Consider the following 24,498-nt stretch of genomic DNA (forward strand, 5'->3'; position numbering starts at 1 on the left):
TACCCAATATTCTGTTATAATGTATATGGGAAAAGAATCTGAAAAAAATAGATATATGTATATGTGTAACTGAATCACTTTGTTGTACAGCTGAAATCATCACAACATTGTAAATCAACTATACTTCAATAAAACTTTAAAAAAAAAAGAGAATGTGTGATGATACATGCTATAACTGGTAGCCTCATTAACAGTTACCCAAGAATTGTCAGGGCATTCAGGGGTCACAACACAACAAATCCTTAATATCTGTTGCCTAATGTCTCACCAATTTACACATGTATGTTAACTCTTCACCCTCTGTAAGCACCTGAGTTTGTGACCCCTCGGGCAGTCACCATCCAGAGACATCTACAGTTGAAGCAAAAACCTACAAATATTTAAGTTGTAAGGTATAAAAACAAGATGGATCAAGAATAGAATTTCTCAGGTCCTAAGGGACAACAAAGAGGGCAACTTCTTTGTAGGAACCAGGTATTAGCATCTCAGCTCAGTTTCAATTCAAGGTGGAAAATCCAGTATTCTATTTTGCCTCCAGAGCCAAATAAAAATAAAGAATATCCATCTCCAACCAATAGCCAACATCAAGATAAATGATAAAATAGACATTAGTATAATGTAGTAGTTAATAAAATGGACTTTTTGTTTCAGACGTAACTGAGTTTCAAATCCCAGCTCAGGGACACATAGGCATTTGATTTTGAGCAAGTTACTTAATCAATCAAAGCCCAACAATGATAGTTCCTACTCTTTAGGGTTGCTCTAAAGAATGAGTGAGATTATTTACATAAAGCACTTTGAATGGCACTTGACACATGGTAAGCCCTCAATAAATAATAGCTCTTTACTAACTTGAAGCAAAAGGCAAATATATCTGAATGCCATGATGTCAGTTATCCTACTGCTGATGTCAGACACTGCTTTGGTGTACAGGGAGAATTTGAGCAGCAGAAGTGCTTAGTGGGAGGAAAGACAAATTAACTTGTCAAGTCCTTCCTCTCTCACTAGCAATAGATTTTTTCATAACAATGATTGTTTCCCAGTAGTAACAAGCATTGGCTTTCATGCTACTTTTTGTGTTCCAATTCATGGTTCCTTGACATGCGGTAAGTGGGCCTCCATTTGTACTCTTGCCCCAGGCCAAGCAAATGTTAGAAGCTGGCCTGTAGCTACTGAAGTAAGATGCAAAAAAGAAACAAGACATGAGTATTGGAAGGGAGACAAAAATCATTATTATTTGCAGCTGATTTGGTTGTCTATCCAAAGAACATTCAAGAGAATCAATCGAAAACACTCATGGATTTAACAAGAGATTTCAGAAAACAGTTCAGCAGAGTGGCTGAATACCAATCAATAGTTTTCCTGTAAATCAGCAACAACCAGTTAAGAGATATAATGGAGGAAAAAATCCATTCATAATGAAAAAATAGCATCGAATCCATAGGAATTACTTTTTAAAAAATATGTAGGTGCTACACAAAGAAAACAAGGATATTTGTATATCTCTCATCAACTCAGATTTGAATAAGTGGAAATTGATGCCATCTTTCTGGATGGGAAAGTTAAATTTTGTAAGATATCAACTTCAAAAATTAGTTACATGTTTAATTAAATTCAATCAAAATTCAAAGTTATTTTACCTTCATAAAGTGATTCTAAAGTTCACCTCAATGAATAAATGGGAGAGAATGGAAAAGAAATTTTGGAAAAAGAATAATAATGATGGGGGACTTGGCTTATAAGATATTAAAATATATGCATAAGTAATAATATTTAAAACACAGTACTGTCACAAGAATCAACAAACAAATCAGCAGGACTGAATAGGAAGCCTTGAGATTGACCTAGAAAAAGACAAGAACCTGATGTACAGGAGTTCCCGTTGTGGTGCAGTGAAAACGAATCCGACTAGGAACCATGAGGTTGTGAGTTCGATCCCTGGCCTCTCACAGTGGGTTAAGGATCCGGCATTGCTGTGAGCTGTGGTGTAAGTCTCAGACGTGGCTCAGATCCTGTGTTGCTGTGGCTGTGGGGTAGGCCAGCAGATGTAGCTCCGATTCGACCCCTAGACTAGGAACCTCCACGTGCCTCGGGTACCTCCCTAAAAAAAAAAAAAAAAAGAACCTGATACTGATATATAATAAAAGAAATGTCACAGACCAATGAGGACAGATTTAGTCAATAATATTACATGTAACAAAAGATGAAAGAACTGCTTTAAGAAAATATAGGCAAATGTTTAATCTTGAGGTTGGGAAGAATTTTCTAAGCATAAAAGCAAAGAAAAAATTATAAAAGTATTGCTAGTTTTGACTCCATTAAATTTATTGACAAACACAACCTGGAAAAAATATTTAAAACATCAGTGTCATAAAGAGCTTTTGTGGGAATTCCTGTTGTTGCGAAGTGGAAACAAATCTGACTAGGAACCATGAGGTTGCAGGTTTGATCTCTGGCCTCACTCAGTGGGTTAAGGATCCAGCGTTGCCATCAGCTGTGGTGTAGATCACAGAGGCGGCTCAGATCCTGCATTGCTGTGGCTCTGTCATAGGCTGGCAGCTGTAGGTAGCTTCAATTCAACCCCTAGCCTGGGAACCTCCATATGCCATGGATCCGGCGTTAAAAAGCACACAGACACAAAAAAGAGCTCTTATGAATCGGTCAGAACCCACCAACACTTAAAATAAAAATGGAAAAGTACATAAGCAGAAGATATACATATGACCAATAAATATATGAGAAAATGTTCTAACACACAAATAATCCACAAAATACAATTTTTTAAAATGACCACACCCGTGGCATATGGAAGTTCCAGGGCCAGGGATTGAATCCATTCCTCAGCTGTTACCATGCTGGATCCCTTAACCCACTGTGCCTGGGCTGGGGTCAAACCCATGCCTCCACAGTCACCCAAGCTGCTGCAGTCACATTCTTAACCCACTGTGCCACAGGGGGAACGCAACAAAATACAATTTTTTAAATGAATGAAATTGATGAAGATGAAAAACACCCTGATATTCTCAATGCAGATCTGATGTGGTGATGCATATATAATACTATGTTGCTGATTGGAAAGTAAATTACTTTTTTCTGGAAAGCACTTTAGTAATATGTATCAAGAATCTTTTAAATATTCTTTTAAGTGAATTAAAGAAGTAGCAGGGAGTTCCCATTGTGGCTCATTGGTAACAAACCTGACTAGTATCCATGAGGATGCAGGTTCGATCCCTGGCCTCACTCAGTGGGCTAAGGATCCCATATTGCCATGAGCTGTGGTGTAGGTTGCATACATGGCTTGGATCCCACATTGCTATGGCTGTGGCTGTGGCTGGCAGCTGCGGCTCCGATTTGACCTTTAGCCTGGGAACTGTCATATGCTGTGGGTGCAGCCCTAAAAAGCAATACAAAACAAAACAAAACCCTACTCTGAACCTGGGGAGCTGCTTCCCTTGTGGCTCGGTTTCCTCATTCACAAAATAGAATTAATAGTACTAATTTCACAATATATACAAGTCACTTAGCATAGTTTCTGGCATCCTCTTAGTGATTAGTAAATATTAGCTGTTATTAAATTTATATATGCATATGTATATATGAAAATTCATAATCTACCCTAAGGAAAAATTCAGGAATTCAAACAAAGACCGATGTATAAGGATGTATATCAATTCTTCGTTTGCAGAAGGAAAAACCATGGAAACAACATCAATACCTAGCAATAGGAATACAGTTAAATGAATGATAGTATATCCAAATGATGCTAAGGCATTATAAAATCATTTTTAAAAGACTGTGTTTTTGAAAAGTCTAATGATACAGAAAAATGCTAACGGGTGAAAAAAAGCAGGGCTTAAAACTGATTCTATAGTAGATCAAATTTTGAAAAACATATATACTTTGTACATAGAAAGGTATTTAATAGAAAGGTGAATTAAATATTAAATTAAAATGTTAACGTTTATCTCTGCACATTGAGATCATGAGTTATTTTTTCTTATATTATTTATTATTTTGTATTGTATACATTTTAATAATTAATAATGTTATTCCTATCATGTAATCTCAAAGAAAAATGTTATTTACATATATACATATATTTTGATCAGTTGCTTAACTATGTAAATTGGTTTCCCTAAGTACTCACTTTTACTGCCATATTCAGTGTAGAACATTTGGAAAACAAATTATAAAGACAAATATTTCATTTTGGTTTATTCTTTCAAGTCTTTCTTTCATGTGTGAAGAAGTTTTCTCCTCTCTTACAAATCCTACTATCTACTACAAGCCATTGGGAGCAGGTCTATGCCTCATTTATCTGTGTATTCCTACAGTGCCTAATTCACTTATATGCACGTTATAGTCACTCAGCAATTTATAGTTTGAAACATAATTGAAAAGAGTCTGAAATGCTTCCACCATAAGATAGAAATGACTGTTAAAGCATGATCACTCTGTAGGAATATTTGCATTTAAATTCATCAAATTTTTCCCAAGAAAGTTTATATTAGGAATTGGTGCACAATAGGGGTTGTTCTAGGCACTGTGGGGGATGTATAGAAGCTGTTTCTACATTTTCAAGACAAACTTAGTCTACTGGGGGAGAAAAATTACCCACAAAAAGCAAATCAGCTGTATGATCTTTGCAACTTTTCTATAGGTCTAAAACCATTCCAAAATAAAAGTTTATTTTAGGAAATCAATATAGATGCGGTAGAGTGATTTAAAATATTTCTTATCTGCATTTTCTGAGGTTTCTACAGTAGACTTGAATTCCTTTTACAAGGATAAAAAATTGTATTAAAATCAAATGTAATATGGAGTTCCCATGTGGTACAGTAGGTTAAGGATCCAGCATTGTCACTGCAGCAGCCTGGGTTGCTGCTGTGGCGCAGCTTCCATCCCTGTCCCCAGAACTTCCACATGTCTTGGACGTGGACAGAAAAAAATCAAATGTAATATAAAGTACAGGTGGTGATAGCAAATATCTCATAATCCCACACATGTAAAACAAAGGCCTGTTAATATTTTTCTGCATAAAATACAAACTCTGAGATATAAAAAATTTTTGAGTTAAAAAAGGGTTGAATAAAATGAAGATATATGAAAGAAAAAAAAGTTGTTCCTACCTTTTAAATGCTTATAATGTAAACTAGTTGTGGCATGGATTAGGAAGGCAGAAGCAAGAAGAGAACTATACCCATTGAGGTGTCATTATATATTAGACACTGTGCTAGGCAATTTACTTACATGGAATTCTTACAACAAAACTTTGAGGTGGGATTTTCCTTTCTTTTTGTTTCTTTTCTCTTCTCATCTCTTATTTCTTTTTTAATTTTTTTTTTTTTGTCTTTTTGCCTTTTTTCTAGCTGCTTCCCTCGGCATATGGAGGTTTCCAGGCTAGGGGTCGAATCGGAGCTGTAGCCACCGGCCTACACCACAGCCACAGCAACAAGGGATCTGAGCCGTGTCTGCGACCTACACCACAGCTCACGGCAATGCCAGATCCTTAACCCACTGAGCAAGGGTAGGGATCGAACCCGCAACCTCATGGTTCCTAGTTGGATTCGTTAACCACTGCGCCACAACAGGAACTCCTCTTTTTTAATTTTTTGACCGCACCTATGGCATATGGAAGTTCCCAGGCCAGGGACTGAATCTGAGCTATAGCTAGGCCAGGGATTGAACCTGTACCTCTGCAGCAACTCAAGCCGCTACAGTCAGATTCTTAACCCACTGGTGGAAACTCTGAGGCAGATTTTTCATTCACATTTTATTAATGTGGAAGTGGAGGCTCATATAAGTTGTGACTTACCCGGGATTTTCCATCACAGCTCAGGGGAAACTAATCTGACTAGTATCCATGAGGACACAGGTTCAATTCCTGGCCTTGCTCAGTGGGTTAAGGATCTGGCATTATCACAAGCTGCGGTGTGGATCGCAGATGTGTCTTGGTCCCGCATTGCTGTGGCTGTGGTATAGGCTGGCAGCTGCAGCTCCGATTCGACCCCTAACTTGGAAACCTTCATATGCAGCTGGTGCGACCCTAAAAAAAAATTGTGAGTTATCCAATTCACGGAATTCGTGGCAGAGCTGGGATTTAAACCATGGACCTTCTGGGTTTGACTCTATATTGTTCTTCTTCCTTAATGAACACTCCCTCTCAAAAAAGGGTGTGTGTGTGTGTGTGTGTGTGTGTGTTTACAGTGTTCAGCAGTATCAGGTAAGTGCCATATTTATGATGCAAATATCATACAGGGAGCCAGTAGAGCAACAGTTAAGAACTTGGAAAAAAAAAAAAAAAAAGGAGTTCCTGTCGTGGCGCAGTGGTTAATGAATCCGACTAGGAACCATGAGGTTGCGGGTTCGATCCCTGCCCTTGCTCAGTGGGTCAAGGTTCCGGCGTTGCCGTGAGCTGTGGTGTAGGTTGCAGACGTGGCTCGGATTCTGCGTTGCTGTGGCTCTGGTATAGGCTGGCAGCTACAGCTCCGATTAGACCCCTAGCCTGGGAACCTCCATATGCCGAGGGAGCGGCCCAAGAAATGGCAAAAAGACAAAAAAAAAAAAAAAGAACTTGGGCTCTAGAGGGTTCCCATCATGGCTCGGAGTTCCTGTCGTGGCTCAGTGGTAGCAGTAATGAACCCGACTAGTAGCCATGAGGACATCGGTTCAATCCCTGGCCTCGCTCAGTGGGTTAAGAATCCCACGTTGCGGTGGCCGTGATGTAGGCCGGCAACTATAGCTCTGATTCCACCCCTAGCCTGGGAACTTCCATATGACTGCCTGGGTTTGAATTCTGTCTCTCCACTTTCAAGCATATACTTTTGTGCAAGTTACCTACTTTCCCTATGCCTCAATGTCCCATCCGTAAAATGGGAGCTCATATCTAGCTCATAGTGCTGCTGTAAAGATGATATTAGTTAATATGAGTAAAGAGCAATGTCTAGCACTCAGTAAATGTCAATAAATATTGGTTATTATCACAGGAAATCAGAGGCGGCAGAAATCATATCCAGCTGGGAATGAATCAGGGAAGGCTTTCTGGAGGAGGTGACAATAGAAGAAAAGGCTGAATGCTAATGGAGAGTGACAGAAAAGGAATAGAGGGGAGGTGGGAAATCTCAGATTGTATGGGCCCATGAGTAGCTAGGAGATGAGGAGTGGCATGTGGCAGTGGCAGTTATTGGAAGATAAACCTCCAAAGAGAGGCAGAGGTCAACATGTGGAGGGCCTTAAACATCAAATTTAAAACTCTGGAGTTAACCACTGGGCACTGGGAGCCATGAAATGTTTTGGAGGAAGAGGAGGATAAAGCTTCTTTGGCAGCAATCAAGCCTGACGACTTTGCAGATTTATCCTCCAGGGTTACCAACTGCAGAAACCAGCAACTCTGGGGGCTAATGTTTAGACTGAAGGAAAGGGAAAGGCAAGAGAGGGAGAGAGGTTGAAAAAAGGGAGTGAATAATTAAAAGACTATAGAGATAAAAAGCGCTCCTGGTGGGATGTGGTAGAAAGGTCTTCCTTAATTCCTCATTGCAGAGGCAGCCCAGAGACTGAACTTGAACCATAACCCCCCTCCCTCACCGGCCCCCCTTCCCCCACCCCCTGTTTAAGACTTGAAGTTTCCACCTCAGTTTAGGACTACACTTAATTTTGAGACTATTTTTGGCCAGCGACGAGCAAGGGTAGGGCATTAGGACCCAGCGATTGTTGTAGTGAGAGAGGTTGAATCTCAATCTCTCAATTTTTCCCTCGAGCTCCCTCCTCTCCCTTTGTCATTCTAGCTGCCTGCTGCCTCCGCAGCGTTCCTCCAGCTCTCCGTGCTGACAGCCTGCACCTTAGACAGACAGGGTGCGCCAAGCAGAAAGATTAGTCGGGACCTGCCTTGGTGGCCCCATGGCATCCCCTAGAACCGTAACTGTCGTGGCCCTCTCAGTGGCCCTGGGACTCTTCTTTGTTTTCATGGGGACCATCAAGTTGACCCCCAGGCTTAGCAAGGATGCCTACAATGAGATGGTAAGTGAAGCAAACGGGTGATGAGGAGCGCGCCCCCAAGGGCTTGCGAGTACCTCTCCCCTTCTTTCCCCCACCCCAGGTCCACGGTCCCAGCCCCTTCACCCCTACCCCTACCCCGGACCCTCCCTTCTCCCCAACAACTTTGCGGCTCCGAAGGAGCAGCTGGACAGGAGCGATTTCCTGTGCGGGCTAAGACGGGAGCAACTGTTCTGGAGCCCCTGGATGCCAGTTGGGGGAGGGGTTGCCCAGCGAGTACCCCCCCCAACCCCCCCCCAAGTAAATCTAAAGGCTGAGACCTGCGTAACACCTGCCATGGAGTCCTTCCCTCCTTCCAGCACCCCCAAAGTCCAGGCAACCGGTCTGCAAGTCTGATTCCCTCCCCTGGAGCTAAGAGTTTAGCAAGCTGGAGAGTTTATTTACCTTGGGGAAGAACAAAAGGGAAGGAGGAAAGAGCGGAGGGAGAACGGGCTACTAAGGCAAGAAATTTTTAGGGGCGGGAAAGGTATTCCTCATTGCAGGCGGGGAGCCCGATGGTATTCCCCTAAACGCCTGGGCGTGTGTCTATATCGCTGAGACAAAGCCGTCTTAGCCCCAGTAAAGGTCAGCGAGGAGCCTGCCTCGTCCCCTTCTCTTAAGGGAGAGCTGGAGGTTTGGTTTTATTTTGTTTTGTTTGTGGGCTAATCTGCAAAAATCTGCAAAGTCTGCTTTCCCGCTCCTGCAAAATCCTCCGTAAATCCCCACCTTGCCTTCCGTCGTCGCCCAGGGCTAGACCTTCTGCAGGTTTCCCCCTCTGCAGAGTTAGCATCACCTGAAGGTGACTGGCCAAAATCTCTCCTCTGCAACCTGGGGGCTGGGCTGCCCTCCCCAGTTGGGCGTGAAGATGACTTGTTCCTATGCTATGAGAAGGAGATGGCAAGGGATGTTTCCAGCACTTTCGGTCTCTCGCCTCTCCCTCCTGTCACTTTGCTTCTTCATTTCCCCGCCCCAGCTGAAGAGAACCTGCTTCTCACTGCCTTGGCCAGACTGCCAGTGATGGGAGAGAGCCCATTGCTGGGCTCTCAAGGTCAAGAAGGAAAGGAGCTTAGGGGAGGAAGTGGAGGGATAGAGAAAAGGGGCAAGAGGGACTCCCCATTAGGGCTGAGGCGAGGAGGACTAGCCCACATGTTGACAGTTGACAGGAATAAATAGCTCTCCTGGAGCCCACTGCAGAGCCTTTCAGAGCCCCTCAACGTGACCTGCAAATGGATGGAGTCTAGCAAATGTTAGACACTCAGAAACGTTTGCGAGCTGCTCTGGCTTCTGTCTCAGGGTTTAAGCTGGTGTTTTCCATGTCTCTCTCACTGCAGGATTACTTTGGAGTCGAGGAGGGAGGGCGGCTGGGACTCAAGGGCCAAGGTCTAGCCCCAGTTCCAAATCCTAATGTGTTTTTCCTTCCCCCTTTCCCTCCTCCCAGCATGTTTGACCAGATGGAATTGAAATCAGGTCAAAACGAGTATCCAAGGCAGCCTGCATTGGGGAGGGGGGAGGGGTGGGGTAGCAGAAGCCACCAAAGGCAGAGGGACAGGGTGGAGGGGAATTGCTACTGTATTTTTGTCCTGGCAGTAGTAGTTTGGCTGGCGTCAGATTATAAATAAATGCATATGCTCTTGCTTTCCTTTCCTTTTCATATATACATACATACATTTATATGTTTGTGTGTGTGTATGCCTTCAGTGTATTCAAGCTTTCCATTTCTTTATTGAGTTAGTAGCCTTCTTCAATATACTCCCCATCTTCAAGACCCTGCTCAGCTGCTTTAGAGGCTGCCCAAGCTGCACCCTAAGTACAGTGTTAGGTTCTGCAGGCAATCCAACTAAGATGGAGTCACTGGGAAGCTTCCTATCAGCTTGGCAGGAGCTTACAAGGAGGACTAGCCACAAATGGGTTTACAGTAGGTTTCTTCCCAAGGAGTAGAGCTGTCTATTACAGTCTAATGAAAGGCAGAAGAAACAAATATGAAGATTCCATATCATACAAAAGAACATATTTAAATAGGTGTAATTGAATACAGTAGTACAGAATCATTGTGTGTATGTGTGTGTGTACGTGTACGCACAATTCTGTGCTACTGTGCTCAGGGGCATCTGGAGGCAATGGAAGAACTATATCTGGCTGGGAGGTAAACTTAACAATAGTATAAAGCTTGGGGAGGATTTTCAAACTGCCCTTTTCCAGGGTCCCCTCCCGCATTGAACATTGGGCCCCAGGTTAGAGATGGCTTTTTGGCATAGGGCCCCCTACATAGTGCCTGGGCTGGCTCAGCTTTATTCTTGAACCCATAGGAAGTGGAGACAATTTAGTTCTAGTGCAAAGAAAGTGCTCAGTTTATATTTGTTGAACAAATGGGTGAATGAATGAGTCATTGTAGCATTGTCTTGGCTGGTCACCACCCTTTTGATTTCTCTGGTTGGGTTTTGATTACGTAGTTCAGAAGCCATTTCTTGCCTCTTAGAAAAGGGTTATAGCTCCTCAGGACTCCAACTGTAGACAAGTTGGGATGATTATTTGGGATTTTCTGTTTTCCATTTAGGAGTGATTCCTCTGCATTGATGGAGTTAGTCATGTATTGACTGCAGTGGCTTTTTATATAAAACCTCCAGGTGTTGTTGTTGCTCTTGTTTATGATTTGTTCTTTCAAACATCTCTCTGGGATAGATTTATTTTTTTAGGTATGTTTATTTTACTGATTGCTAAACTGAAACAGAGCAAGTTTAAGGACTTGTCTAAGATTGTAGGGTAAGTTGAGGTTGGAGCAGAGATTAGAAATCGAGTCCCTGATTCAATATTCCCAGTAGTCATTAACAATTACAACTACTTTTTTTCTGTCAGAACTCACAATTGAGTCTTGAAAATATCTGGCACATTCTTTCTCCTTTTTTAAAAATACCAGTTCAACTGCTCTGATCCCAAATTTTGGGGTTTCATTTTACTTTGAAACCAATTTTTCAAATTTTGACGTTTTTTGCCTTTCTGTGAACTCTTTCATTGTTGTTGTTGTTAATGCTCTAAAACCATTAGTGTTATGCTTAATCCCCTCCATGGGGAATCACTGCTAAAAAAAACAAACAGACGAATGACTTTGAACTTTCCTGTCTCTACTGGGGCAGCCGGGAAAGGTTAGTGGAAAGAGTACAGGCTTTGGGTCCTGTAGGTTTGGGTTCAAGTCCTAACACTCTTAGTGTCTCAGTTTTCTCATCTGTAAAATGAGCATAATAATACCTAACTCAGAAGGTTGTTGTAAGTATTAACTGAGATTACATATAGAAGCATCTCATACAGTGTTTAAATATGGTAAGTGTTCAAAAAATACTCTGGGTCCAGGTGATGATGATAACTGATTCTGTTTTATACAGTGGTTTCCTGGCAAATTTGAATGGCCAGTTTAAGGGATTGAGATCAGGCTTTTAGAAGAGCAAGATGCTATTTTCCTGTGCCCTGGGGAATAGACCTTTATGCAATCAGTTAATTTCGAAAATGCCACACTTGCTGCTGGGTAATACACGGTGGATACCGTGCAGAATTTCCAGATGCCTCTCTTGAAGAGCCAGCCCATCTGGTGTGTGTCACCCCATACCTCCTCCCAATTTAGCAAGTGTCTTTACAGAGTACTCTAAATCCATGTGAATTCAACACGACTGACCACTCCCTTCATGAAATGCCTTCATTAATTCACTTGAAATTGGGAGACAATGCTTACAAATGCTACCAAATAGTTTAACATATGAATGGTGGACTTGCTCTAAATTTTGGTATTTAGCTCTTTGTAGTAGTAGTTCCATCCTATGAGCACAAAGGGCCACAAATGGAATAGGAAGAAAACACCAAAAACCTGTCACATTGAAGCCAAGGGATTTTTGACCCCGAGGAAGACAGGGCAAGTCTCTACCACTTCTTTGCATTCCTTCCCTCCCCCCCATCCCAGGGAAGGTTTGTTGATTTGAATGATTTGCTTACTTATAGTTAGATGCCCTCCTGTTTGTGTGACCCTGGGGAAATACCCCTGATAGGTTTGGGCAGTTTGTTCTATGTCCATAGGTGATCTTTTATGCTTCCAATCATGCCATTGCTTTCCATCTAGATTATAAGATAGTGATTCACTGATGCTTTGACTGTTCTCTCAGGTGGTACAGTACTAGTACCTTTATGCCCTTAGAGAGGCAACTGACCCTGAGATGCGAAGTGGCTTTGCTTAGTTCACACAGCTAGCCAGCCTAAGCTACACTATACTGGAATTTATGCCAGGGAGTGTGTAGCCTCTCAACCGCCAACAGCTGTGCTTGTTTCAGAACAACTTTTGACTGACAATGGAAGTCAGACTCTTCTGTCCTTAGGTGCAATCTGAGAGGGATCCACTTTGGTTCGTAGGACCAGGTGTGCCAGCTTTTTTTTTAGGTGGGCATTATATGACAGTGGAAAGTAGATCTGCTTAAAAAGTGATTTTCATTCACATGGACACTTGGCAATTAAACATGTGGTGGCTTTTTATTGCATTTAGGAAATGATCTATGATTCACATATGGCTTTTTTTCCCTACAGAGATTCAGGAAAATCATACTTGAGTCAGTAAATTTTGCAGCACTTACACAGCCTTTATAGTCTAAGATAGCAACCAGGCTGAGATTTTTAGCCAAAATATATTTTTGTCAGTGTCCTCTTCTGTTCTGATATAGTTTTTTTCTTCTGTAAATTATATTGAAGTATAGCATTCATATTGAAATGTACACCTAAGTATACAGCTCCAGGAATTTTCAGAATCTTCCTGTGAAACCAGCACCCACATCAATAAATTGGACATGACTAGTACCCCAGAAACCTCCCTCATGGCCCCTTACTTACCTCCCTAAGGGTAAATCCTGACTCCAAACAACATAAGTTAGTTTTACTTGTTTTTGAACTTTATATGAATGGAATTATACAGTATATTGGTCAAATAATTTTTTCTTTTACTCAAGTGACATAAGTGAACTCAAATGGACCAAATCACTTGCCTTCTGTTCCCATTTGTCCTGTTAGCTGGCTTGGATTGGTTACTGTGATTGAAGATAAATATTGTTAGACAGTTGTGAGCTGTTCAAATTTAGTGTAAATAATATGAGATCATGGGAGGTCCTGCTCTTGCTGTGGCTCAGTGTTTAAGGAACCCCACTAGTATCCATGAGGATGCGGGTTCGATCCCTGGCCTAACTCAGTGGGTTAAGGATCTGGTGTGGCCGTGAGCTGTGGTGTAGGTCGCAGACGCAGCTCGGATCCTGTGTTGCTGTGGCCGTGGCATAGGCCAGCGGCTATAGTTCTGATTTGACCCCTAGCCTGGGAACCTCCATATGCTGTGGGTGAGGCCCTAAAAAAAAAAAAAAAAAAGAGATCATGGACCCTGGGGTGTTGTGAAGAATAAATGACAAAAAGAAAAAAACAGATGTGACTAAAGAAAGGCTCCATGTGCTTTTGACTCATGTCTGAATCATATCTTCTCATACCATAAGAATGGGCCTGCTTGATTCATTGCTATTATCATTAAAACAATTACTGTGGCTTGCAAACATATATTCTAATTGTGTGGTTCATTAATGATAAAATATGTGTGTGTAGCCCTTGGTTGATGCTATGACACTATGATTCTTTGGCTAAATCTCCAAAATACTTATTTAATTTACAGAGGGGAAACCAAGGTAATAAAATACTTAGTAATTTTCTCAAAGCAATTTAGGGGCAAAACTAAAATCAGAGTTTAGCTTATTTTAGCCCAAGGATATTGCTAGATGACTGCCTTTGATTAAAAGGATTTGACACATTTGACTAAACCCTTCTCTCTCCTGCTTCCTTCCCCTATAAGGAAACTATGGTTACAGGGTCTGGGTCACGGCAATGAAAGGGAAACAGACCCAACAAAGTGAACCACCAGGGGGCTTTTGGGAGAGTGACTCAGTCAACTCTTTATTCTTACTATCAGAACAATTAATGTCTTTAGAGATCTAATGACTATAGACTCAAGATATGTGACCCTTCTATTGTTAGAATTGAGGTGGCCTGGACCAAGCATTGATGGCGCTGGCAAAATAGTCAGATACTTTTGATGTCTCCATCCTGCTGCACAGGAGAAAGAATAAAGGACTTTCTATAATGTCAAGACCCCATCCACACTTAGTCCCCTCTCTAGCAAATTAAACATTCCCTGTCTGGAATCCTGGAGAATAGATGCTATCTGTACCTACGCACCTTTGAACTAAGGATTTGATGAAATGGCTTATCCACAGTCTCCTTTTGAGAAAAGAAGGAAAGAAAGAGGCAACAGCTGCATAAAAATATCCACAGCTGTGGTTTAAAAGGTTAGATAAATAATTGAAAAAGTAATATGGAGTTATACCAAATGGAGAGGAAAATGATCACTGAAGTCATAGGAACTTGATATAAAGACCTGGAATTTGGTCTACAGATTCCACCTTAGTAAGTAGATAAGAATCTATTCTTGAATGATGGGTGGTTAGTCCTAGGCAAAAAAGGAATGTTTCCAGAAGCCACTCAGCCAGCATCTGGAAGTTTTGGCTCTGAACTGACTGCAAGAAACTCATCCTGCTTCCTGTGTTCATGATGTCAGAAGGTTACACTTAGGATCTAGGAACTGCCTCTTGGGGAGCTTTGTTTTGCTAATTAGAAAAGGTCCTAACTGAAAAGTGCTAAGGAAAACTCTTCGGTCTAGATTTCTTTCCCTAAAGTTCCCCTGCTACCATCACCAGAGTGCAGAGGGAGAGAGAGTGGGCAGGTGGCATCTAGGTTAATAGTGAGAGGAAACCACCAGATGCTTAACTTTAAGCTCAGCTCTGCTCCACACGGGTCTAGCTTAGTTTAGCCCAGTGTTTTACTCTGCCTACTGGTCAACTTCTCTCCTAATTTGTCTCTGAAAATCCCCGATTTAACCTAAAATGGGAAGAGGGAAGAACAACCAATACTTTCTATTTCCTTACATGCTCAGGAACAGGGTAGGGGAGGTGAAATTTTAAATAAAGCCAGGATCTGTCAGGGCCATGATTAGGTAAATATGTCAAGCAGGGCCATGCAAGTGCAGAGTCAGATTCTGTCTTTGTTTAAAGTTGTGGTATTTTGTTTGTTGTGGACATTATTATTATTATTATTATTTTCTTTCATACTTGTGGCATATGAAAGTTCCCAGGCTGGGGTCAAATTGGAGCTGTAGCCGCTGGCCTATGCCACAGTCACAGCAACACAGGATCCGAGCCTCATCTGTGACCTACACCACAGCTCACCGCAATGCCAGATCGCCGGCCCACTGAGCAAGGCCAGGGATAGAACCTGTATCCTCATGGATACTAGTCAGACTCATTTTCGCTGCACCACAGCAGGAACTCCTTATTGTGGATATTATTTACCTTAATGAGTGTTTTGGGGTCTTCTTAAATTCTGCACTCAGAGTAGGTAGCCTTAATCCCAGCCCTGTTTCATCTTAGTCCCAGTCCTGCTCAGGAAAATGAGGCTCAGAGAAGGGCAAATAATTTGCCCAAAGACACCCAACTAGAAAGTGACAGAGATGGGGTATGAAGCCAAGTCTATTTGAATCCAAACCCATGCTTTTTCACTAAGCAACCAGTCTTGTAACAGTCCTCATAGAGGATTATCTTGTGCCACTCATGATAATTAATCCATGAAATAAAGGTGCATTCACCAGAGAAATGACTTAACATTTGTTCCAAACTAGAGTGTGTGAACACTATTCTAAGCGACAGATGCTCCTGAGAGGTCAAGTTGGCTTTCTGCCTGATTCTTTCAATACTTGTCTTGCATCTGGTGCTTTGGACTATTCTCTTCTTAAAATTCTTGGCCCCCATGACCCCATCGCTCCTGGTTTTCCTCCTACTTTTCTGACACTTGCTTCTCTCTATTTTGTGAACTCTCTTACTCCTTCCATTTTTTTAAAATGTCTGTCACACAACTTTTTCCACTGTATACATTTTCCCTGGGCATATTGATAACTATCCACTCTGTGTCTTTGCCCCAGACCTCTATTACTGAGCTGCCTACCAGACATCTCCACTTAAATGGCTAAGAGATATTTTACCTTAAAAAAAAAAAACACCCAGTTGAGTTCCTTTCTGCTTCTCCTCCTTCTTCCAGATGCATTCTTCTCCTTTTTCCTCAGTGTCCACATCTGATAAGACATCAAATTCTGCTGATTTTGCATGCAAAGTGTCCTTGACTCTGTCCCCTTCCCTCTATCATTCCTGTCATCACTCTACTCTAGTCCAGGTCTCTCACCTGGTCTCCTGCTTCCAGACGTACTTTTCCCAATCCATCCTCTACGCTATTTTCAGAAGGACCATCCTTAAAAGCAAATTGTGTTGCTCCCCTGGATTATAAGATAAAGTCCAACTCTGTAATGCAACACTCCATGATCTGATTCATATCAATCTCTTCTATCTCATGTCTCACCCTGAGCTCCTCCCTCCCCCAGACCATGCCAAACTGGGGCAGTGTGCAAAACACACCAGTCTGAATTGTGCTTCAGGGTCTGTGCTCATCCAGCTTCCTCTGCCTGCAATACCTTTCCCTTATTGATCTTGCAAACACCTGCTCTTCTTTGAAGATTCCATTCAAGCTTTCTCGCCATCTGTAGAGGTTTGACCACTTGTTGTACCTCTACTGTACCTACTACATAATTTATTTCAGCACTCATAGCACTTTATTGTACTTACGTATTTCTGTAAAATTTTTTTATAAACTCAATTTCAGGAAGGCAGAGCCTTTGAATGATTGATACCTGTATCCATTGTATCTAGTACAATGCCTAGCACAAGGAGGTACTTGATGAATATTGAATGAATTAATGGATACTTAATGGAAACAAAGTAGTGGGCAAAACCAGAAAGACACCTAATAAAATCTCATCACTTTACTACAAAATGAGGATTGGGCCAATCTGAACAGTGAAAAATATGATTATCTATTACTCTAAGGTCAATATAATTCTATTGCTTTGTAGTATATCCAGTGCCTCCTTCCTCTGTTCCATGATATCTGCCTTTGGGCTACAATGAGACCTTGTACATTATTGTATACCACTAACCATACCATTGATTGCTGTTATAATGTTGTTTATGCATGTATTTTCCCTCCACACTAGACCAAGAACTTCTTGGCCCTGCTTTATTCATCTATATATCTCCATCACATAATCCATAATAGGTGTTCAATAAATGTTTATTGAATTGAAATTAATGAACTTGAACCAGGTTAATGAAAGTACTATCTTCTAAAAGCCTAGGGATTTATCACAATGACCATAAGAATGATTTTTGCCTTACTGTATTTTAAAGGTATATAAAGGACTAACACTTGCATACATTTAAATTTTTCTATTGCTTAGCACACATTTTTTTCCCTTTTTTGCTTCTTAGGGCCATACCCACAGCACATGGACATTCCCTGGCTAGGAGTCGAATCAGAGCTGCAGCTGCCAGCCTATGCCACAGTCACAGCAATGCAGAATCTGAGCCACGTCTGGGACCTACACCTCAGCTTATGGCATCGCTGGATCCCCAGCCCACTGAGTGAGGCCAGGGATTGAACCCAAATCTTCATGGACACTAGTTGGATTTGTTTCTGCTGAGCCACAACAGGAACTCCCACTTTTTCTTTCTTTTTTTTTTTTTTTTTTTTTTGGCTGCACCTGTGGCATATGGAAGTTCCCAGGCCAGGCCAGGGATCAAATCTGAGCCACAGTTTTGACCTACACCACAGCTACAGCAATGCTGGATCCTTAACCCACTGCCCCCCGCCAGGGATCAAACCTGCACCTCAGTAGCCACCCAAGCCATTGCAGAGACAATGCTGGACCCTTATCCCACTGTGCCACAGCAGAACTGCCACTTTTAAAATTTTTTACAGATTCCGCGAATATAAACTCCAGCTCAGCTCTTTTTTTGAATTATCACATATTCCAAATTAGGGAAGTCCAAATTAGTGAGGTTTTACCACCTTGTTTCATTTTTGTTGGTATTCATGTGCATCTGGGTTTGGACAAGTTGGGCACTAGAAAAGGTGGATGAGGCTAATCCCTATCAGTTTTTATGGGGCCAGTGAATTTCCTTTTTTTTCTCCTTTTTTCCCTGTGACATATGGAAGTTCCCAGGCTAGGGGTGGAATTGGAGCTACAACTGCTAGCCTATGCCACAGCCACAGCAAGGTGGGATCCCAGCCACATTTGCAACCTACACCACAGCTCACGGCAAAGCCAGATCCCCCACCCACTGAGCGAGGTCAGGGCTCAAACCTGCATCCTCATGGATACTAGTCACATTTGTTTCCACTGTGCCACAATGGGAACTCCATGAATTTCCTTTTAAATGCTTAGTGTTGTTTATGATTTATAATGAGAAAAAATTTAAATTTAAAAAGCCAAATTCTCTTACTTTTAGTGCTGTTTACTAAGGTTTAAATCGTAAGAATCTCAGCAGATTACTTTCTTTTTTCTTAATTACAAGACTATTATTTAGGGGGCACAGTAAAAAAAAAAATAAATAAATAAAATAAAACAGGACACCTTTGGCTGGTGTCGAAAGGGAATTGTTGGGAAGAAGGATTTTGCTTGTGTTTTCTTTGTTCCAATGTTAAAATCATGGTTAACGCAGCAATTTCCTTATGGTATTCCACTCTAGAAACGTGCCTACAAGAGCTATGTCCGAGCTCTTCCTCTGCTGAAGAAAATGGGGATCAATTCCATTCTCCTCCGCAAAAGCATTGGTGCTCTCGAGGTGGCCTGTGGCATTGTCATGACCCTTGTGCCTGGGCGTCCCAAAGATGTGGCCAACTTCTTCCTACTCTTGCTGGTGTTGGCTGTGCTCTTTTTCCACCAGCTAGTTGGTGATCCTCTCAAACGCTACGCCCATGCCCTGGTGTTTGGAATCCTGCTCACCTGCCGCCTGCTGATTGCCCGAAAGCCCGAGGACCGGTCCTCTGAGAAGAAATCCTCACCGCCAGGGAGTGCGGGGGGTGCCACCGCCAGCAATGCAGGAAATACCGAGGAGCACCCCACCTTATACGAGAAGGCCCCTCAGGGCAAAATGAAGTTGTCATAGGAAAGCGGAAGTGCAAAAAGTGAACCTTCCAGGCAGTTGCCTCCATGACCCAGGAAGATGTCAGTGTGTGTTTTTCATTTGATTTATTTATCTCGGGGGAAAGGGACAAATATAATCTGCAAGTTAATGGCCTTGTTGGCTTGTGTACACTTATACCCTAAAATGATCTCCCCACATAGACATATGTGCACCACCTTTAATCACTCTGGGGCAACTCTCACATCTTGCTGCATGTACATGTATATGGCTAACTATTGAAGTGTATTTGTGAGATGGACTCCAGCAAGCATGTGACTGTGAAATTATGTGTGGGAAAATGTTACTTACCGTGTCTGTGTGTGTAGGTGTGTGTGTGTGTACGCACGCACGTGCGAAGGAGAATGCTCTGATCTTGAACTAGTCCTGCGTAGGTATTCTTCTCTTATAGACTGATTCTAGTGAAGGCAGAATTAAATAAATGTCCTATAAAAAGAATCCTACTTACTTCTGGTATGAAACAAACTATAGATTCCCATGGGATGGAGGAATCCTTCACTTGATTAAGCTGAAAACTTAAACCTACCACTTTAGGGAAAAGGTCCTTCAATTTAAGACGCTGAGTTGTATGTAAGATTAATTAGCCTCTAACTTTAACAGTTGTCTAAATTTTAAATACTCCATATTGAGTTTAATTAAAATGAGGGAAATGTGCAGTCAATAGATAATCTAATTCTTCAAGTGATAAAATTGGAAGTTTCACCTTGCCTTTGTCCGAGCCCAACCTACTAAGCTCCTCTACTCACAGCTGGAAACTGAAACAGTAAGCTTGTTACCAGACATCTTTTTCGGATTTTCTTAAGTCCAATGCTGCCTCACTTCCACTTTTCTCAGCAGCTAGCCAGGATTTGGCAGCTGCTCTGCTGTTGCGGTTGAGGGAGCAGGGATTAGTCTGTTAGAAGTATGTGAATCTCAAATTCTAGCTGTTCTCTTAAATCATCTGAAATTTGACAGAGGAGCTGTATCCAGTGTTTCCCTGACAGATTCGCTATCCCTATTGAATTTTCACTGAACTTTGCTAGTGTAAGCAGAGATCCAAGTTACCCCCATAGTCTCCTCTATACCTCTCTATCATTCCAGTGGGTGGAGTTTAGCTGGTGGGACAGACCTTCGATGTGGGTTACTTGGATTGAGCAGTATGAAAATTTGCTTTCTTCATTACATACTGCAGCTTCTCCTTGTTAGATGTGCTTTGATGGCTTTAATATTATTGTGCCAGGGATGGGGAAGGGGGTGGGGGTGTTGTGTGTGTGGGGAGTACAAATTATTGTATTTTCTTCAATGTCATTGTTCTTGTTAATTGATACCTCTCTGTCTTATTTCTCTCATTCTTTCAAAATAAAAATTTTTGAAGTTTGGAGGAAATTGTCTGGAAAAATAATGAAAATCTAGACAGAAAGGGTCATATTGTGGGATTCAGGCAGTTTTATTTTTGAGTGGGTGTGAGAGAAGAAAGAGAAGGGGGAGGGTAACTTATTATACTAAGGAGGTTACCAATTTTCTGATCTCATTTAAGTTCCCCCACACTCTGTGATGCCAGCGTATAAGACAGAAAGCCTCAGAATTAGGATCTCAAAACAATTTCCAGGTTTGGGGAGTTCCGCTTCATTAAGTGATGCCAAGGGAATGTGGAAGAATGACTTCATAAAAAATTGCAGGTATATTAAATAAAGACGAACCATCACTATATATGTAGCCACAGATTGGTACAAATTCCGGTGCCACAAACTTGTTGCAAGTTATTTTACCACTCAGGGCCCCAATTTCATTTACAAAAAACAAGGGGCTTGAAGGCTTCAAATTCTTTCCAATTTATATTTATTCGAGTCTATGACATGATTAAAACTATGAAAAATGACTTGGTGAAAATTTCAATTTTACTAGAAAAGGAAGAGCAGCTATCATAGAAAATATTGAACACTCAGTTCTTAAGCATGATTAAATAAGAATTCTTGAAAGTACTTTGAAAACCATGTAAGATGTGGTAACTAATGATTTCGGCCGTATTCTTTCCCAAATGCATCAACTTAGCCCGATTCTTCATCTCTCCCCAAGATGGCAAAGTTTCCTCCTGCAGTTTTGCCTACAGTTTATTGGTATGTTTGGCCTCAAAAAAATCAGTGAGTGTAATTAAATTTTTATCTGTCCTCTCCAGTTCTCTCTCTAGTAAGAGATTAAACTAGGGACTAAGCTCAGGTCTCAAGCCCTTGTTGCTGTTTCAGCCCGTTTATGGTCCATTGATTCCTCAGTCGGGAATCTTTACGTGTTGACTGTCCGGCTACATACAAGGTGTCACATCTGGCTCAGGACACAAGTTTACAGCAAACGCTAGAAGGTATGCGTGCCCATCCTCGGTAAAAGGACAGATTTAGCTGTCCGATTTAGCTGTCCTCTCCTCCCACATCCTAGAGACAGCATCAGCGATCTCAGACCCTTTAACCTGATTCTTTTGCCTACATGGGAGAATCAGCCTTTAAAATTGCGAAGTTTCCAATTTCTTATTTTCCTACAAAGTCCCGACATTTGAAGTCAATCTGAGCAAAAGGATCACTATAATTGGTCCTGTTAAATTCAAAAATCGAGACACTAATTGCTCGGTTTTACGCACGGTGACGACTGAGAATATTATTAGAACACTCGAAACGTCAGCCAATCAGCCGCTTTCAACAGCAACGGCCGCGCGTTCCTGGGCCGGGCGGGTGAGGCCTGCAGCTCTGTGGAATTGGGTTTACGTCAGCGTCGGCGCGCGGGCTGCCTCGCTCCACTGAGCTGTGACTCAACCAATCAGGCTTCAGGAGGGCGCGCCGCTCCGCCCCGTTGCCGCCTGCGTCGCCGCGGAAGCGCATGCGCGGGGCGGGGCCAGCTCGTTTGAATCCGGGAGGTGATGTTTGGACTCTGGCGGCTTTGGGACCAAGGAGTGTTTCAGGTGAGGTGCTTTAAACCACCGCGCAGAGTCGGGGCCCCGAAACCGAATCCTGCAATTTTTCGGGATTTCCTCCAGACCAGGAATCTGCCCAGTGGACCAAGTTCGCTCGCCGCTGGGGCAGGCTGTGAAAGGGGGCTTCTTGGGAAGCGACGGTCCGGTTCAGCCGGAAAGGGTCAGAAGCTGCTTCCCTGCCCTTTTTTCCTAGTTTGTAGGACCCTTGGAAACAGCCCGGAACCTGGTGCCACCCAGTGGGTTAGACATACGTATTGCTCTCCTACTTCGGCCTCGTCTGTTCTAGGGATGTGGGCTTGAGTGTCATTACGGCCATTCCCTTAATTTTTCCCATTGAAGCCAAAAACTTAGAAGACATTCTGGTTTCCTCTCTTTCCTTTTTCTCTACATTCAAGACTTTTATTATGGTCTTGTCTTGCCTCCAAGACTTTTCACGAATACAGTCATTTTCTACCTCTTCCACCGTTTACACCTTAGGTCTAGGTTGAGACTGCAATGATACCTCTTTGGACTTCTTCAAGACCCTTTTAATTGTCTATTTCCACTCCTGGAACCCTAACGTTCTGTTCTCCGCGTTGCAGCAAAAATGGTCTTAAAACATAAGTCACTCCCTGTAACACTGCTCGCTTCACCTGTAGTTACCTATGACACTTAAAATCTAGTGTCCTTACTCTGGCCTACAACTCCCAGTATAGTAGTCCCTGGTTGCCTCTCTGACTTCTCCCGATACTCTACCTCTTTCATGCCACTACCCCCTTGGCCTCTTACTGGTGTTGTGCTGTTTTCTTTAACACACAAAGCTCTTGCTTTAAGGTCTTAGCATGCCTTGCTCTTTCCTCTCCTTGAAATACTCTTCTACCAGCTCTTAACATGGTTGTTTTTTTCTTGGTATTCAAATCTTAGCTTAAAGCTGATAGGTTTTCTCTGAACACTTATTCCAAAGTAGCTTCTCACCCCCACTCTTTTTCTATCACATCACTGTATATTATGTTCACTCTGAGTTATTTACTTGTTTATTGACTCTTATACTCCTTACACCCCCATAAATTTCATGAGAGCAGAGACCTTGACTGTTTAGTTATTTTATCTCTGATCAGTAGAACTGTGCTTGGCATATAAACGATGCTCAGTAATTATTTACTGAATAAGTGAATTAGCAGGGAATGTTTCTGCTCTGAGAATCCTTAGTTTGGCCACCAGTTGGTGTTTTGAAGTATGCAGTTTTAACTTAGCACTGGCAAAGCAGGCAGCAGAAAAGATTAAAAGCAAAATCAAGGCAGAGTGGAGAAAGATAGGAGTGAGTGGAGAAAGTAACATTGAGTTTGTGAGATGGATTAGTATTGCACTCAGTTATGTGATACAGCCCTTTTAAGAGAACTTGTTATGTTACCTGTACTCTTACTGATTTGTTTTTTTTTTTCCCCATGAGAAGGCCAATCAGCTGGTGAATGTTACCTTAGAGAGTTGCTTCTCTTTCTATTTAAGTCAAGGACTTACCGAGAAAATTAACTTCTAGGTGTTATTGCCTGGATTGCTGTCAGTTTTTAAATTGTATACTTGTGGAGTTCCCCTCATGGCGCAGTGGAAACGAATCCAACTAGGAACCATGAGGTTGCGGATTTGATCCCTGGCCTCGCTAAGTGGGTTAAGGATCTGACGTTGCCATGGGCTGTGATGTAGGTTGCAGACATGGCTTGGATCTGGCGTTGCTGTGGCTCTGGCATAGGCCGGCAGCTGTAGCTCCGATTCGACCCCTAGCCTGGGAACCTCCATATGCCTTGGGTGTGGCCCTAAAAGGACAAAAGACAAAAAAATTATATACTTATATGTTAGGTGCTCTGTACTAAATGTGGGGAATATAGGCAGGTGTGGTCCCTGTCTTTGTGGAGTAAAAAGGGGCCGTTTGGCTGGTTAATGGTAACTTCGCACTTGTTTGTATATAGAATATGTGCAGTAATGTCATCTCAAAAGAAAGTTAAGAACTCTCAGGCACGAAAGAGGACTTCACAAGGTAGTAATAATTATCAGACTAGACTCTCGGCCTGGAAAGCACAAGAGGACCTGAGTGTCTCAAAGAGCATCTCGAAACATGAACAAAACAATTCACTGGAAGATTATGAACATGCTGACGATCAAGCAGAAGATGCTCTGCAAATAGCATTGAGATACTTTGAGAAAGGTAAGACAGATTGTTTTCCTTATGTAAGTCCTATTCCTGTAAAAAATATTCTAGACTTTTTTTTCTTAAGGATTTTCAAAGAAAACCATATGTTGATCATACATGATTTTGTTAATTTAATGGACATTTATTGAGCACTTACTATATACCAGTATGCTAGGTGCTAGAGATATAACAGTGAAGCATGTTCCTGGCAGAGTTGTTTC

General features: G+C 42.1%; 2 protein-coding genes across 2 annotated transcripts in view; both read left to right on the forward strand.

Moving 5' to 3' along the window:
* The first annotated feature begins 7,754 nt into the window (after window positions 1–7,754).
* Window positions 7,755–20,540, forward strand: TMEM35A (transmembrane protein 35A). Its single transcript, XM_047764471.1, has 2 exons — window positions 7,755–8,016; window positions 18,720–20,540. Exons 1-2 carry the CDS (start codon window positions 7,897–7,899, stop codon window positions 19,137–19,139), a joined length of 540 nt encoding a protein of 179 aa, XP_047620427.1. The 5' UTR covers window positions 7,755–7,896; the 3' UTR covers window positions 19,140–20,540.
* Window positions 20,541–22,032: 1,492 nt separating this feature from the next.
* The window catches only part of CENPI (centromere protein I), a 50,466-nt gene continuing 48,000 nt past the window's right edge, over window positions 22,033–24,498 (forward strand). The window contains exons 1-2 of the mRNA XM_047765095.1: window positions 22,033–22,101; window positions 24,057–24,292. Coding sequence (XP_047621051.1) covers window positions 24,070–24,292 — 223 coding nt within the window. The 5' untranslated portion in view covers window positions 22,033–22,101; window positions 24,057–24,069. The remainder of the gene's footprint in view (window positions 22,102–24,056; window positions 24,293–24,498) is intronic.

Source organism: Phacochoerus africanus, chromosome X, assembly GCF_016906955.1.
Source record: "Phacochoerus africanus isolate WHEZ1 chromosome X, ROS_Pafr_v1, whole genome shotgun sequence".
Taxonomy (NCBI): Eukaryota; Metazoa; Chordata; class Mammalia; order Artiodactyla; family Suidae; genus Phacochoerus; species Phacochoerus africanus.

What these genes read in the sequence shown, in the direction of transcription:
- TMEM35A (XM_047764471.1), top strand. Translation starts at nt 7,897, where the DNA reads ATGGCATCCCCTAGAACCGTAACTGTCGTGGCCCTCTCAGTGGCCCTG. An exon ending in AGGATGCCTACAATGAGATG is followed by an intron (nt 8,017 to 18,719) that starts GTAAGTGAAGCA and finishes ATTCCACTCTAG; the next exon opens with AAACGTGCCTACAAGAGCTA.